At 39.4% G+C, this 14,831-nt stretch overlaps 1 protein-coding gene across 6 annotated transcripts in view; it reads left to right on the top strand.

Moving 5' to 3' along the window:
- The window catches only part of LOC122686751 (ATP-binding cassette sub-family C member 4-like), a 2,082,459-nt gene that overhangs the window by 733,915 nt on the left and 1,333,713 nt on the right, over positions 1-14,831 (top strand). The window contains exons 28-29 of one of the 6 annotated variants that reach the window (XM_043891993.1): positions 1,381-1,553; positions 1,966-2,071. The exons of 4 other annotated variants lie outside the window; for them this stretch is intronic. In XM_043891993.1, coding sequence (XP_043747928.1) covers positions 1,381-1,553; positions 1,966-2,071 — 279 coding nt within the window. The remainder of the gene's footprint in view (positions 1-1,380; positions 1,554-1,965; positions 2,072-14,831) is intronic. One more of the 6 variants, XM_043891988.1, reaches the window with a different exon arrangement.

Genomic DNA, 14,831 nt, shown 5'->3' with positions numbered 1-14,831 from the left:
CTACAGAGGGCCTTGATATTCATATTATTCTCATAACCATCCCTGATTCACAAATAAACAAAAAGTCCCAGAAAACAGTATTTTATGAAAAACATTTCCCCTTACAACTCTTATTCATCATGAAGCAGATATCGACAACCTGAAGGAGAAGGAAGAAAGCAGATTAGTTTTGTGATGTCATCCTACTCAGGAGTAAGTGAGAGATTATTTCTTCAAAGTCAGGATGTCAGTTTTAGCAAAGACCAATCACTTGGACCACAGTCCAAGTCTTACCCTTCAGAGTTCGTGCACCTTTCAAGCTATCACTAAATATCAATACCATATTTAACCCTAACTCAGAATTCTACTTTCTAGGGACGACTCCATCAGGAGCACAGTTCAGGATCACATTCATGGAAGTGCTCCAATATTTAGAATATCACGAAAATGCTACTCATTCACCCTCGGTGTTTTGTTATCTGACATTGTAGTATGTTAAATAACTTTTTGGCCATCAGTCTGTTGGTTTCTTAATTTGAAGTGTATTTCTTTGTTCTTTTACTTCAAGTACAGCCTGAGTTTGCTTCTTGTTCCATAGTATTTCTCCAAAATTCACTGAACTGACCCCTACCACCAAGTGTATTTTCAGATTATATTTGGTGGTTAAAGGTTTTTTTTTTTTTTTTTTTTTTTTTTTTATCTTGTGAGTATAATTTTATGAAGATAGATTGATATAAGCATCACCTATATCCATATTGTGGGGTAGATAATATGTAATATTGTATCTTGTTTCTTGTGAGTTTTTATTCACTGCAAGACATTTATGATATTGAAAAAAAGTCACTTGACTGGTCCACTGTTTATAGGATTAAACTTGGGAAAGTTTCCAGGATTACTAATGTATTAGATAGAGCTTTCCATTGTTTAAATTTGTATTATTTTAAACATTACAAAATTGTTAAGTGTTAACAAGATTATATCTCTAGAGAACCAAATTTTCTGTAAATTTTTAAAGTTTCCTTTTAGTCTGCCAACTCCTATGTAAAATGTACTTTGGTAAAGTTGATTCAACCATAAAGATCCTTTTATATTTTCTGTTTAAACCACATTGGGAAAAATAGCTTCAATTTTTGAGAGACTTTCTGAACTAAATCCTAGGTGGGAGTTGTTGGTGGATGGCATGTGGCAGGGATGGGGGAACATTGAGATCTTTCTGTCCTGACTTGACTCTAGCCACCATCTTTCTTACTGAACACTAATTGGAAATAGCTCTTCCAATCATGTGGCTGTACATGTAAGATACACAAGAAGCTGGGAGGACTTCAAAGCTCTAAAATCTAAGAAGCTTTTCTACTTCAGCAGCAGTTTGTTTAGGAAATGTTGTTTTTTCTGAATCCACAGGTACAACTTAAAGAAGCCATCAAAGACCTTCCTAGTGAAATGTGTACGAGATTAGCAGAATCAGGACTGAACTTGAGTCTTGGACAGAGACAACTAGTGTGCCTTGCCAGGGCTATTCTCAGGAAAAATCAGATATTGATTCTTGACAAAGCCACATCATACGTGGATCCAAGGTATGGAGCTGAGGTCCATGAAACCTGGAATCCAAACTGTAAATATGGTAAATGGAAAACATTTAGTGATGCTGAGAAATGTTTCTGTGCTTTCTTTGCCCCACAGATATCTCTTAATAATATTAATCACAGAAAACAAAGGAAGAAACCAAGACATGTTATATGCTGTTAATGTTGTTATGAGGCATCCTAAGAGAGCTGGATTCCTAAATCCAGCTCCTGGTAGTTTCAAGCAATTTCAAGGGAAGACTATTTTCCATCATTTCATGAAAAATAGTAAATTTCTAAATAGACATTTTATACTTCATTTTTTAGGAACAAGATTATATATTACAGTATTGATTTTTAATTTTTAACCCTTTAGTCTGCTTTTTCTGTCTTCACTGAAGTATATAAATTTCTCTGATTCCAGAACTGATGAGTTAATACAAAAAAAAATCCAAGAGAAATTTTCTCAGTGCACTGTGCTAACCATCACACACAGGTTGAGCACCGTTATTGACTGTGAACAGATATTGGTAAGACCCTCACCATTTCAGTTGTTTCCATTTATATTCAATGTTTCAACTGATCCTTTCTTGTAAAACTTGATAGAAACCTCCAATAACTTAATTTTCTCCTCTCATTCCTGAAAATAACTCATGTTTCATTTTACTTCCAAAATTGCTATTAAATAATATATCCAATAATCTTATATTTTCATGATATTCTTATATTTGAATTGTCATTTTTTAAGATGCCCAGCCATGAAAATATTCCAAACCCAAGTTATAGCTCCATATTTCAAGAAGATAGAACACAGTCATTTTCACTGTGTCGCAGTTGTTTCAGCATTCTTCAATTTCCTTAATCAAAAAATTTAATCTCTCATTTAGACTGCCAGGAGGTTATTGGGTGCGGTTGCAGAGTTTTTCAGCTCTTGCTGTCAGAAGAGAGTCCATGAGAAGAAAAGTCCTCATGAGAAGAACAATATTTCAGCTGAAAGAATTTAACATAGGAAATTTGCTACAAAAGAATTAGAGGGCTAGAAAAATGAAAGGAAACACTGGGGTAATGATTTTAGGAAGCAGCTACCATGTCCTAGGACAGATCTCCAGACCTAAGAACTCAGAAGAGAGGCCCTACAGCTGGTGCTCAAGCCTCCAAGGAGAGGTCACTGCCCAGTTGCTGGTCGTATGTGCTGAGGAAGCAGGATGGGGCTATTTCTCCATGTGCTAATAGAAGCTCAGAGCTGGAGTCAGGTCCCCCTGCTGAGGTGATGCTGCAGGAACAGCCAAATCAGATAGAACATTAGCTCTGTCCCACTTTCAGTCTCCCTCTAGTGCCAGCTTACTGGCAGAACCTAAAAAAAGGCCAGCTTGCCAAACAGCCTCTGAAATGTGACTTGCAGAGACTGAACCTGTGCATCACAGGTGAGAGTTTAGAAAGAAAGGCAATTCAAGGCTGAGAGACTGTAGATAAACAACCAACAAGTCTCTTACACAGTAGGTCCAGGCACTGCACATGCAGTAGTCTCCAAGCTTTTGTCTCTGGACATCTGTCTAGTATCTTCCCTCCAGATATGATTGGCTCTTTCCTCTCAGTAATTTAATATTTCCTTCCTTATCTTATTTTCCTTCCTCCCTCTATTCCTTATCTCTTTTCATCTTCTTTGTTGTTTGCCTTTGCTGCTTGCTGAGTTTCAGTAAATGTTAGAGTGTGCCTTTATAAAATGATATAGAAAGCATGGCTCAAAGGAAAACCTTTGGCTGCATATAATCCCCAAAGAATGTGCTTGTCCCTCAGTCATGTCTGACTGTTTGTGACCCCGTGGATTGTAGCCCGCCAGGCTCCTCTGTCCTTGAGATTCTCCAAGCAAGAGTACTGGAGTGGCTAGCCATTCCCTTCTGCAGGGACTCTCCCTCACTCAAGGATTGAACCCAGGTCTCCTACATTGCAGACAGATTCTTTACTGTCTGAGCCACAAGGGAAGTCAGTCCCAAAAGAATGCAAGATATATTTAGGTATTTTGATGGTCCACAGAAAATAAGTAATAACCAATAATAAACAGTAACATCCAAACTTCCTTACGTCTTATGATAAATGAACTGTCTCTTTTGACTTCTTGGACAGTTTCTGGAATATCACCCCCTCCCCACTTCACATACATTGTCAGATGGATCATCAGTGGGGACATTGGATAGATAAGATATCAGGCTGTCAGCATTGAAGCAGTGCCTGTAGCCTCACTCGCCGAGCTGGACATACAGAGAAGTGAGCTCCAAGGAGTCCACGATAGGAGTGGGGCATCCCCAACCACAGAGATGCTCTAGGCTCCAGCAGTGTAGCCAGTTGTCTGGACTAGAGCAGCTCAGTAGGGAGCCAACTCCACCTGCAAACTTTCATGAGGTACTGGGTAAATTCCAAGACTACAGGGCAGTAGCTCAAATTCCAGAAATGTTTTTTTAGCACCTGGTATTCTTAGACCCTCATTTTGTGTTTTTGAATGCTAATTGGATAAATAGCCTTTCATTTCTACTTTCTCCTTGTTGCTTTGTTGTTCTTACCTCTTAGCACTATATTTTGAAGACTGTCCCCCAAAGCATCCTTCTTCTATAATAAATAAATGATGCTATAAAATTTACCTGTTTCAAGCCCTTTGTCAGGCTTTAGAGGCAGCAGCAGAAAGATGGCTTGATCTCCAGCTCAGTTAGGGGTCTGTTCAAATAAATTCTTTGTTCCTAAATGTACTCTACAGCTTTATTTTTGGTTTTTGGTATTCCAGCATTAATAGTAGCAGATTATTCTTATTATCTAATTCTTAGAAATACTGTCACCTTGAAATGTGTGATTGGTTGGGGAAATAGTGAGGAAGGACAGAATTTGGAAATTCTGGTTGGTTCAGCTGGTTGGTCCTTAGTCTTATCCCTCAGCACCTGATTCACAGATGTTTATGTCTGTATCCCCTGAACCAATCAGCTTTGTTGCTGTTATCAAAGTGTGTTCAATTTATTTAATGCTACTTACGCGTGTGTGTTACTTGCTCAGTCGTTTCCCACTGTTTGCAACCCCGCTCGCCAGGCTCCTCTGTCCATGGGATTTTCCAGGCAAGAATACTGAGTGGGTTGCCATTTCCTACTCCATAGGATCTTCCCAACCCAGAGACTGAACCAGGGTCTCCCACATTGCAGGCAGATTATTTACCATCTGAGCCACAAGAGAAGCTTATCTTCTGGTAAATTTCTGTAACCTCAAGTTATTCTCTACTGATGAGTGTACGAATCTCTAAGGCGCTTTAACAAAGCAGTTTGCAGCCTGGCCCCGCCCACCTTCCTAGTTCTGCCCCGCGCTCTGCTCCCCTCCGTCCTTTACAGCTGAAACCACACTGACAGTCCTCAGTTCTCCACACGCAGTGTTCCCTCTCTCGCGCAGTTGTGCCCTCTCTTGTCTGTTGGTGCCTGAGACTAAGGTGCCTGCAGTGGAAATGGGGAAATAGTTGGATTTGGGGGAGATAAGGAAGAGGATCCAAGTGATGAATTGAATGTGGGACCTGAGGGGAGAGAGAAGAGTCGATGATGGTGTTTGGCTTTGGAGACTGTGCATCTGGGTGAACGGGGAACGCAGAGAGAGAAGAGAAATGTCAGGGTTCTTTTTGGAGCCTCTCACCTTTGCAATGACTGGACTTGTTTTCCGTGATGACCTTGTCCTTCACTGTGCAGCTGCCCTTCCCACTCCTGTGTTGGGAGACCTTCAGTGTAGGGCTCCCTGATTGAGGTCCATCCACCCTAGGTGTAAGCCTTATATTTTGTTCTAGAGCTTCTGATTACCGTTTGGTTTTCAATTCCTCAAATCATCACAAATAACAAATAATGTTCTTTTTCAACCTTTGATTTTTGAATCAGTTTCTTTATTGCTTGCTTTAGAAATACAGGCATACCTTGTTTTATTGAAGTTCCCAGATAGTGACTTTTTTTTTTTTTTTTACAAATTAAAGGTTTGTCAGCAAGTTGAGAAAGTCTGTAGGTACCATTTTTCCAACAGCATTTGCTCACTTCGTGTCTGTGTCACCTTTTGGTAATTCTCACAGTATGTCAATTTTTTCCAATATCATTACATTTGTTATGGTGATCTGTGAACAGTGATCTTCAGTGTTACTTGCTGAAGTCTATGATGATGGTTAGTGTTTTTTAGCAATAAATTATTATTATTATTTTAATTAATCTTTAATTGAAAGATAATTGCTTTATAGAATTTTGTTGTTTTCTGTCATATATCAATAAGAATCACCCATAGGTACACCCATGAGGAATAAATTATTTTTTTTAATTAAGGTCTGTACATGGCTTTCTCAGGCATAATGCTACTGCACACTTGCTAGGCTAAGTATAGTCTAAACATAACTTTTATACACCCTGGGAAACCAGAAATTTTGTATAACTGACTTTATTGTGATATTCACTACATTCCAGTGTTCTGGAACTGAACCCCCAATATCTCTAAGGGATCCCTGTACCTCTTTCCTTTCTGGAAAGCAGGTGACTGTCTGTTCTGAAAGCTTTAATGTGGACATGAGACAAGTCAACCTGCTGCAAAACCTGATGCTCCAGAGGACAGGCACCCAGCCTGAGGGAGGGGCTGGGGAAGTGACAGATGCTAATGAAGGGCATAACTGACAGGGTTGTCACCATGAAGTCCTGTGGTTATAGGTGCTGAAGGTGTTGTTATTTAGTTGCTAAGTTGTGTCTGACTTTTGTGCCACCCCATGGACTATAACCTGCCAGGCTTGTCTGGCCATGAGGATTCTCCAGGCAAGAATACTGGAGTGGGTTGCCATTTCTTATAACAAGTTCATTTTGTTGCACCGGTGAATGTACTTGCACAAAGACAGAAAGGCATGGTTTTGTTTTGTTATTGTTCAGTTGCTCAGTCATGTCTGACTCCTGGCAACCCAATGTACTGCAGCACACCAGGCTTTCCTGTCCTTCACCATCTCCTAGAGTTTGCTCAAACTCTTGTCTATTGAGTCAGTGATGTCATCCAACCATCTTGTCCTGTGTCGTCCCCTGATCCTCCTTCCCTCAGTCTTTCCCAACATCAGGATCATTTCTAATGAGTCGGCTCTTCATTTCAGGTGGCCAAAATATTGGAGCTTCAGCATCAGTCCTTCAGTGAATATTCAGGGTTGATTTCCTTTAGTATTGACCAGTTAGATCTCCTTGCAGTCCAAGGAACTCTCAGGAGTCTTCTCTAATACTGCAGTTCGAAAGCATCAGTTCTTCAGCACTCAGCCTTCTTTATGGTCCAACTCTCACATCCATTCGTCACTACTGGAGAAACCATACCTTTGACTATATGGATCTTTGTCAGTGAAGTGATGTCTCTGCTTTTTAATATGATGTCTAGGTTTGTCACAGCTTTTCTTCCAAAGAGTAAACGTCTTTTAATTTTAAGGCTGCAGTTATCCTCTACAGTGATTTTGGAGCCCAAGAAAATAAAATCTGTCATTGTTTCCATTGTTTCCCCATCTATTTGCCATGAAGTGATAGAACCAGATGCCATGATCTTAGTTTTCGAATGTTGAGTTTTTTTTTTTTTCTTTCATTTCTTTTTTTTTCCCCCCTTTATTTATTTTTTTTTCCAGTGGGTTTTGTCATACATTGATATGAATCAGCTATAGATTTACACATATTCCCCATCCCGATCCGAATGTTGAGTTTTAAGCTAGCTATTTCATGCTCCTCTTTTGCTTTCATCAAGAGGCTGTTGAGTTCCTCTTTGCTTTCTGCCATACAGGTGGTGCTATCTGAATATCTGAAGTTTTTAATATTTCTCCCAGCAATCTTGATGACAGCTTGTGCTTCATCCAGCCTGGCATTTCACATGATGTACTTGGCATAGAAGTTAAATAAGCAAGGTGACAATATACAGCTTTGACGTACTTCTTTCCCAATTTGGAACCAGTCTGTTGTTTCATATCTAGTTCTAACTATTGACTCTTCTCCTGCATACAGGTTTCTCAGGAGGCAGGTAAGGATGTCTGGTATTCCCATTTCTTGAAGAATTTTCCAGTTTTTTGTGATCCACACGGTCAAAGGCTTTAGCATAGTCCTTGAAGCAGAAGGTGATATTTTTCTGGAATTCTCTTGCTTTTTCTATGATCCAAAGGATGTTGGCAATTTGATCTCTGGTTCCTCTGCCTTTTCTAAGTCCAGCTTGACATTTGAAAGTTCTTGATTCATATCCTATTGAAGCCTAGCTTGAAGGATTTGAGTTTTAGTTTGCTAGTATGTGAAATATGTGCATGTGTGGTAGTTTGAACATTCTTTGGGATTGAAATGAAAAATGACCTTTTTCAGTCCTGTGGCTACTGCTGAGTTTTCCAAATTTGCTGGCATATTGAGTGTAGCACTTTCAAAGCATCATCTTTTAGGATTTGAAATAGGATTTTTTGCAAATCTTTTAGGATTTGGAATTCCATCACCTGCACTAGCTTTGTTCATAGTGATGCTTCGTAAGGCCCACTTGACTTTGCACTCCAGGATGTCTGGCTCTAGGTGAGTGATCACACCATCATGATCATCTGAGTCATGAAGATCCTTTTTGTACAGTTCTTCTGTGTATTCTTGCCACCTCTTCTTAATATCTTCTGCTTCTTTTAGGTCCATACCATTTCTATCCTTTATTGTGCCCATCTTTGTATGAAATGTTCCCTTGGTATCTCTAATTTTATTGAAGAGAACTCTAGTCTTTCCCATTCTATTGTTTTCCTCTATTTCTTTGTATTGATCACCAAGGAAGGCTTTCTTATATCTCCTTGCTATTCTTTGGAACTCTGAATTCAGATGGGTATATCTTTCCTTTTCTCCTTTGCCTTTAGGCTCTCTTCTTATCTCAGCTGTTTGAAATGGTTTTATTTACTCGAAGTAAATTAAGCAAAAGACTTGCTGGGAAACAACTGGCTTGGTTAATAGCTTTGTTTTTGTGTTGACTCTTCAAAGGGATTTACCCAACTTTGGTTCATTAAGTACCATTAATGTTTCAGAACTCTATTTTATGAAGATGTTTTCTCAATTTTAAGTTTATTAAACACAATGGAGTCATAAGGACAGCTGATTTAATCTTCCTTATTGTCTCCAAAACAGTGGAGCAAGACAGATAAATTAGAAATCCTCTTTCTCCTAATAGTCACCACTGTCTCTGCCTTATAAGATGGGTTCTTCCTGTAGTTTTTAGGATTCACTGGGTGCTTGTGACCTGTTTTCTCCTCAGCCAAGAGCACAGATGTTCCCTCCCATCTCTGCACACTCCATTCTTTATATCACCTGCATTCTCCCTAGAAGCAAGAGCAAAGGAGGCATATGAAAATCTGTGCTTGCTCTAACAGTGTTGCTGTCTGTGTTCAACATTTTCATTGTCTGCAGTTATTCTTGGGAAATGAATGGTAAAGGATAAAAACCAGGACCAGGAATCTTGAATTCCACCTCTTGTATTTGAAAACAATTTTATGTATATTCTTCACCTCTTTTCCTCCGCTCAAATCTCTGCTAAGTATTTTTCTTAGGGAACTCAAACCCAGAAACTGCTGTAATATACCCACTTGAAAAACACAAAAACAGCTCAAACCTAACTAGAGTTTTAGTTAAATTCTGTATTTTACTTTCCTGGAATTTTTATTTCATAAGCATACATGGATACACTTAGAATATTTCAAAAGAGAAATCTTCAAAAAAATGCCAAGAACTTTCATTCAAGTTTTTAGAGGAATGATAACTAATATGGAAGTTCAGTTCAGTTCAGTTCAGTCGCTCAGTCATGTCAGACTCTTTGCAACCCCATGGAATGCAGCACGCCAGGTCTCCCTGTCCATCACCACCTCCTGGAGTTTACTCAAACTCATGTCCATTGAGTCGGTGATGTCATCCAACCATCTCATCCTCTGTCATCCTCTTCTCCTCCCATCTTCAACCTTTCCCAGTATCAGGGTCTTTTCAAATGTCAATTCTTCACATAAGGTGGCCAAAGTATTAGAGTTTCTGCTTCAACATCAGTCCCTCCAATGAATATTCAGGACTGATTTCCTTTAGGATGGACTGGTTGGATCTCCTTGCAGGCCAAGGGACTCTCAAGAGTTTTCTCCAACACCACAGTTCAAAAGCATCAATTCTTCAGTGCTCAGCTTTCTTTATAGTCCAACTCTCATGTCCATACATGACTACTGGAAAAACCTTGCCTTTGACTCGACGGAACTTTGTTTGCAAAGTAATGTCTCTGCTTTTTAATATGCTATCTAGGTTGGTCATAACTTTTCTTCCAAGGAGTAAGTGTCTTTTAATTTCATGGCTGCACTCACCATCTGCAGTGATTTGGGAGCCCAAGAAAATAAAGTCAGTCACTGTTTCCAGTCCTTTCCCATCTATTTGCCATGAAGTGATGGGACCAGGTGCTATGATCTTAGTTTTCTGAATGTTGAGTTTTAGGCCAATTTTTTCACTCTCCTCTTTCACTTTCATCAAGAGGCTCTTTAGTTCCTCTTTGCTTTCTGCCATAATGGTGGTATCATCTGCATATTTGAGGTTATTGATATTTCCCCTGGAATTCTTGATTCCAGATTGAGCTTCATTCTGCCCAACATTTCTCATGATGTACTCTGCATATAACTTAAATAATCAGGGTGACAATATACAGCCTTGACGTACTCCTTTCCCTATTTGGAACCAGTCTGTTGTTCCATGTCCAGTTCTCACTGTTGCTTCCTGACCTGCATAGAGATTTCTCAAGAGGCAGGTAAGGTGGTCTGGTATTCCCATCTCTTCAAGAATTTTCCACAGTTTATTGTAATCCACACAGTCAAAGCCTTTGGCATAGTCAATAAAGCAGAAATAAATGTTTTTTTGGAACTCTCTTGCTTTTTCAATGATCCAGCAGATGTTGGCAATTTGATCTCTGGTTCCTCCAGCTTTCTAAATCAAGCTTTATCATCTGGAAGTTCACAGTTCAAGTACTGTTGAAGCCTGGCTTGGGAAATTTTAAGCACTGCTTTACTAGAGTGTGAGATGAGTGCAATTGTGTGGTAGTTTGAACATTCTTTGGCATTGTCTTTTGTTGGGATTTGAATGAAAATTGACCTTTTCCAGTCCTATGGCCACTGCTGAGTTTTCCAAATTTGCTGACATATTGAGTGCAGCACTTCCATAGCATCATCTTTTAGAATTTGAAATAGCTCAACTGTAATTCCATCACCTCCACTAGCTTTGTTCATAGCGATGCTTCCTAAGGCCCACTTGACCACATTCTGGGATGTATGGCTCTAGGTGAATGATCACACCATTGTGGTTATCTGGGTCATGAAGATCTTTTTTGTATAGTTCTTCTGTGTATTCTTGCCACCTCTTCTTAATATCTTCTGCTTCCATTAGGTCCATACCATTTCTGTCCTTTATTGTGCCCATCTTTTCATGAAATATTCCCTTGGTATCTCTAATTTTCTTGAAGAAATCTCTAGTCTTTCCCATTCTGTTGTTTTCCTCTATTTCTTTGCACTAATCATGGAGGAAGGCTTTCTTATCTCTCCTTGCTATTCTTTGGAAATCTGCATTCAAATGGGTATATCTTTCCTTTTCTCCTTTGATTTTTGCTTCTCTTCTTTTCTCAGCTATTTGTAAGCCCTCCTCAGACAGGTGTTTTCCTTTTTTGAATTTCTTTTTCTTGGGGATGGCTTGATCTCTGTCCTTTGTACAATGTTATGAACCTCGTCCATAGTTCTTCAGGTACTTTGTCTATCATATCTAGTCCCTTGAATCTATTTTTCACTTCCACTGTATAATCATAAGAGATTTGGTTTAGGTCATACTTGAATGGTCTAGTGATTTTCCGTACTTTCTTCAATTTAAGTCTGAATTTGGCAATAAGGAGTTTCTGACCTGAGCCACAGTCAGCTCCCTGTCTTATTTATGCTGACTGTATAGAGCTTCTCCATCTTTGGCTGCAAAGAATATAATCAATCTGATTTCAGTATTGAGCATCTGGTGATGTCCATGTGTAGAGTAGTTTGTGTTGTTGGAAGAGGATGTTTGCTATGACCAGTGTGTTCTCTTGGCAAGACTCTATTAGCCTTTGCCTTGTTTCATTCTGTACTCCATGGCCAAATTTGCCTATTACTCCAGGTATTTCTTGACTTCCTACTTTTGCATTCTAGTCCCCTATAATGAAAAGGACATCTTTTTTGGGTGTTAGTTCTAAAAGGTCTTGTAGGTCTTCATAGGCCCGTTCAACTTCATCTTCTTCAGCATTACTGGTTGGGGCATAGACTTGGATTACTGTGATATTGAATGGTTTACCTTGGAAATGAACTGAATAGAAAGCACAATAAGGGAGAAGAAGTACTTTATGAAGGAGGTGCTTACATGCATATGAATGGGGTATTTACTTGCTAAAGCAGCAGATTTGGGAGAGCAATTATGGAGGTGACCATCACCCAGCATTCATCATTCCATGTGTAAGAAAAAATGACTTATTATTTCAAGACCTAAGAAAAAATTCTGAATGTCCAGTCTCTGAGAAAATCACAAGAATCCATTTTATTAGGGACCCAACTTCCAAGTTGGACAACTGTCCCTGTGTCACCTGGCAGCCAAAATCAGAGGTCTAATACTCAGATCTTCACCTCCCCGCTCTATTTGTCCCAAATGGGATTGCCCTTTAATGTTTGTCATCATATTGAAAACTGCTTCTGGCATCTTTTCTTACTAGGCTTTTCTTCCAGCCTCTCCTGCCCCCACCTTTCCCTGCAGCCACTCCATTATCAGTGATGGCATCCTGCCAATGAAAACTAATTGGACTATCTTGCAGTGGCTCCATTTAATCTTTATGTGTAGGACAGCTCCCTGGAATATCTGTGGCTGCACTGCACTCCTGCTCCTCTCAACTCCCCCTCCTCTCTGACTATCTCTTTTATTTTTTCTCTTTTCCAGTATTTGACATAAACGAGTTTGAAGCCTTCATCCTCAACCCTGGTTTGACCCTCCCCCATTTCCCCTCTCTCCCTCTTGTCCACAGCCATCCACCTGAGGCATATGGTCCCCCAGGTCCACATCCCTCATCCTGTCATCCCTGTATCCCCCACCTTAGCTGTTCCCATGCCAGCTGGACTCATCCTCCCCTTGATCTCACCCTGTAGTCTTGAAAAACCACACCATTGGGTGCTCACCCAGTCACGCCCTGAATTTAGGTTCATTTGTATTGAACTTTCAACTGGCATGTACTATGTGCCTGTGACTTATCATGTACAATGCCAGGGTCCTGACATGCAACAGTGAACAAGGAAAACTACATAACCCTGCACTTAAGGAGCTGCCAGGCTCATCTCCTGTCCACTTGGCCTATGATAGTCCATGTGTCTGGAATGACCACTGTCCACCCACCCGCCCCTGTTTCTGCAATGTTCATGCCTGTCCTTTCTTCAAGGCCTAGTTCATTGCCCTCTCTCCTCGAAGCTCATCCTCAGAACCTCTAACCAGAAGTCATCTCTTCTGTTACTAAATCCTTCTTGTTGTGCCTTTTTCCCTGCATGATAGACACTTGAAATTTTCTTCTCTCTCTCTCCTCTCAGTACAGCCTCCCTAGAGGCAGAGTCTGTGGCTTACGTGTGATGTCATCTTCCACAGCATCTAAGAAAGTACCATCAGTGCACTTAAATGTGCAATAAATGTTTGCAGAATGAATTCAGAAAGTAATGAAAATTTACTTAAGTCTTCCTCAAATGTGTTTTGGCTATGTGTTACTCCTGTTTGTAAGCATGAATATAGTTGGTTTACAATATTTTGTTAGTTTCAGATGTATAACAAATTGATTCACCTAAATATGTATATATTTTTTCAGAATAGTTTCCATTATAGATAATTACAGGTTATTGGATATAATTCCCTGTGTTATACATTATGTCTATTTTGCTTATCTGTTTCATTTATGGTAGTCTGTATCTGTTGATCCCATAGTCCTAATTTATATGCCCTCTCTTTTCTTCTTTGGTAACTGTGGGCCTATTTTCTGTGTCTGAGTTTATTTCTGTTTTATATGTAAGTTTGCTTGTATTATTTTTTAGGTTCCACATATAAATGATATCATATTTGTCTTTCTCTTCACTTAGTATGATATTCTCTGGGTTCACCCATGTTAGTACAAATGGCAATATTTCACCATTTATTATGGTCTGAGTAATATGCCATGTTGCATAAGTGTGTGTGTGTGTGTGTGTGTGTTCATGTTTTCTTAAACCAATCATCTGTTGATGGGCACTTAGGTTGTTTCCATATTTTGGCTATTTTAAGTATTGCTGCTATGAATGTTGTGTATGCATCTTTTTGAATTAGGGTTTTTGTCTTTCTAGATACATGCCCAGTACTGAGATTGTTAGATCATATGGTAGCTCTATTTTTAAGAAATTTCCAGACTGTTTTCCATCATGGCTGCATCAAGTTATATTCCCACCAATAGTGTAGGAGGTGTATCCTTTTGTCCACACCCTCTCCAGCATTTGTTATTTGTAGGCTCTTTAATAATGGCCATTCTGACCCATGTGAGTGATACCAAATTATGATTTTGATTAACATTTCTCTGATAATTAGTGATGTGGAGCATCTTTTCATGTGCTTGTTGGTCTTCTATATGTTTTCTTTGGAGAAATGTCTATTTAAGTCTTCTTTCCATTTTTTGATTGGTTTTTTAATATTGAGTTATGTGAGTTGCTTGTATATTTTAGATATTAAACTCTTGTTGGTTGCATCATTTGTAAATATTTTATCCCTCTCATTAGGTGTTGTCTTTTAATTTTGTTGGTGGTATTCTTTGCTGTTCAAAAGCTTTTGAGTTTGATTAGGTCCCATTTTGGAGAAGGCAATGGCACCCCACTCCAGTACTCTTGCCTAGAAATCCCATGGACAGAGGAGCCTGGTAGGCTGCAGTCCATGAGGTCGCTAAGAATCGGATACGACTGAGTGACTTTACTTTCACTTTTCACTTTCATGCACTGGACAAGGAAATGGCAACCCACTCCAGTGTTCTTGCCTGGAGAATGCCAGGGATGGGGGAGCCTGGTGGGCTGCCGTCTATGGGGTCGTACAGAGTCGGACATGACTGAAGCAACTTAGCAGCAGGTCCCATTTGTTTACTTTTGCTTTTTTTCTTTTGCTTTGGGAGACTGATCTAAGAAAATATTGTTGTGATTCATGTCAAAGAGTGTTCTGCATGTGTTTTCCTCTAGTTTTATAATATCCAGTCTTATATTAGGTCTTTAAACCATTT

Source organism: Cervus elaphus, chromosome 30 (assembly GCF_910594005.1).
Source record: "Cervus elaphus chromosome 30, mCerEla1.1, whole genome shotgun sequence".
Lineage (NCBI taxonomy): Eukaryota > Metazoa > Chordata > Mammalia > Artiodactyla > Cervidae > Cervus > Cervus elaphus.
Note: the sequence above shows the minus strand (reverse complement) of the source record. Positions and strands in the feature narration are given on the sequence as shown.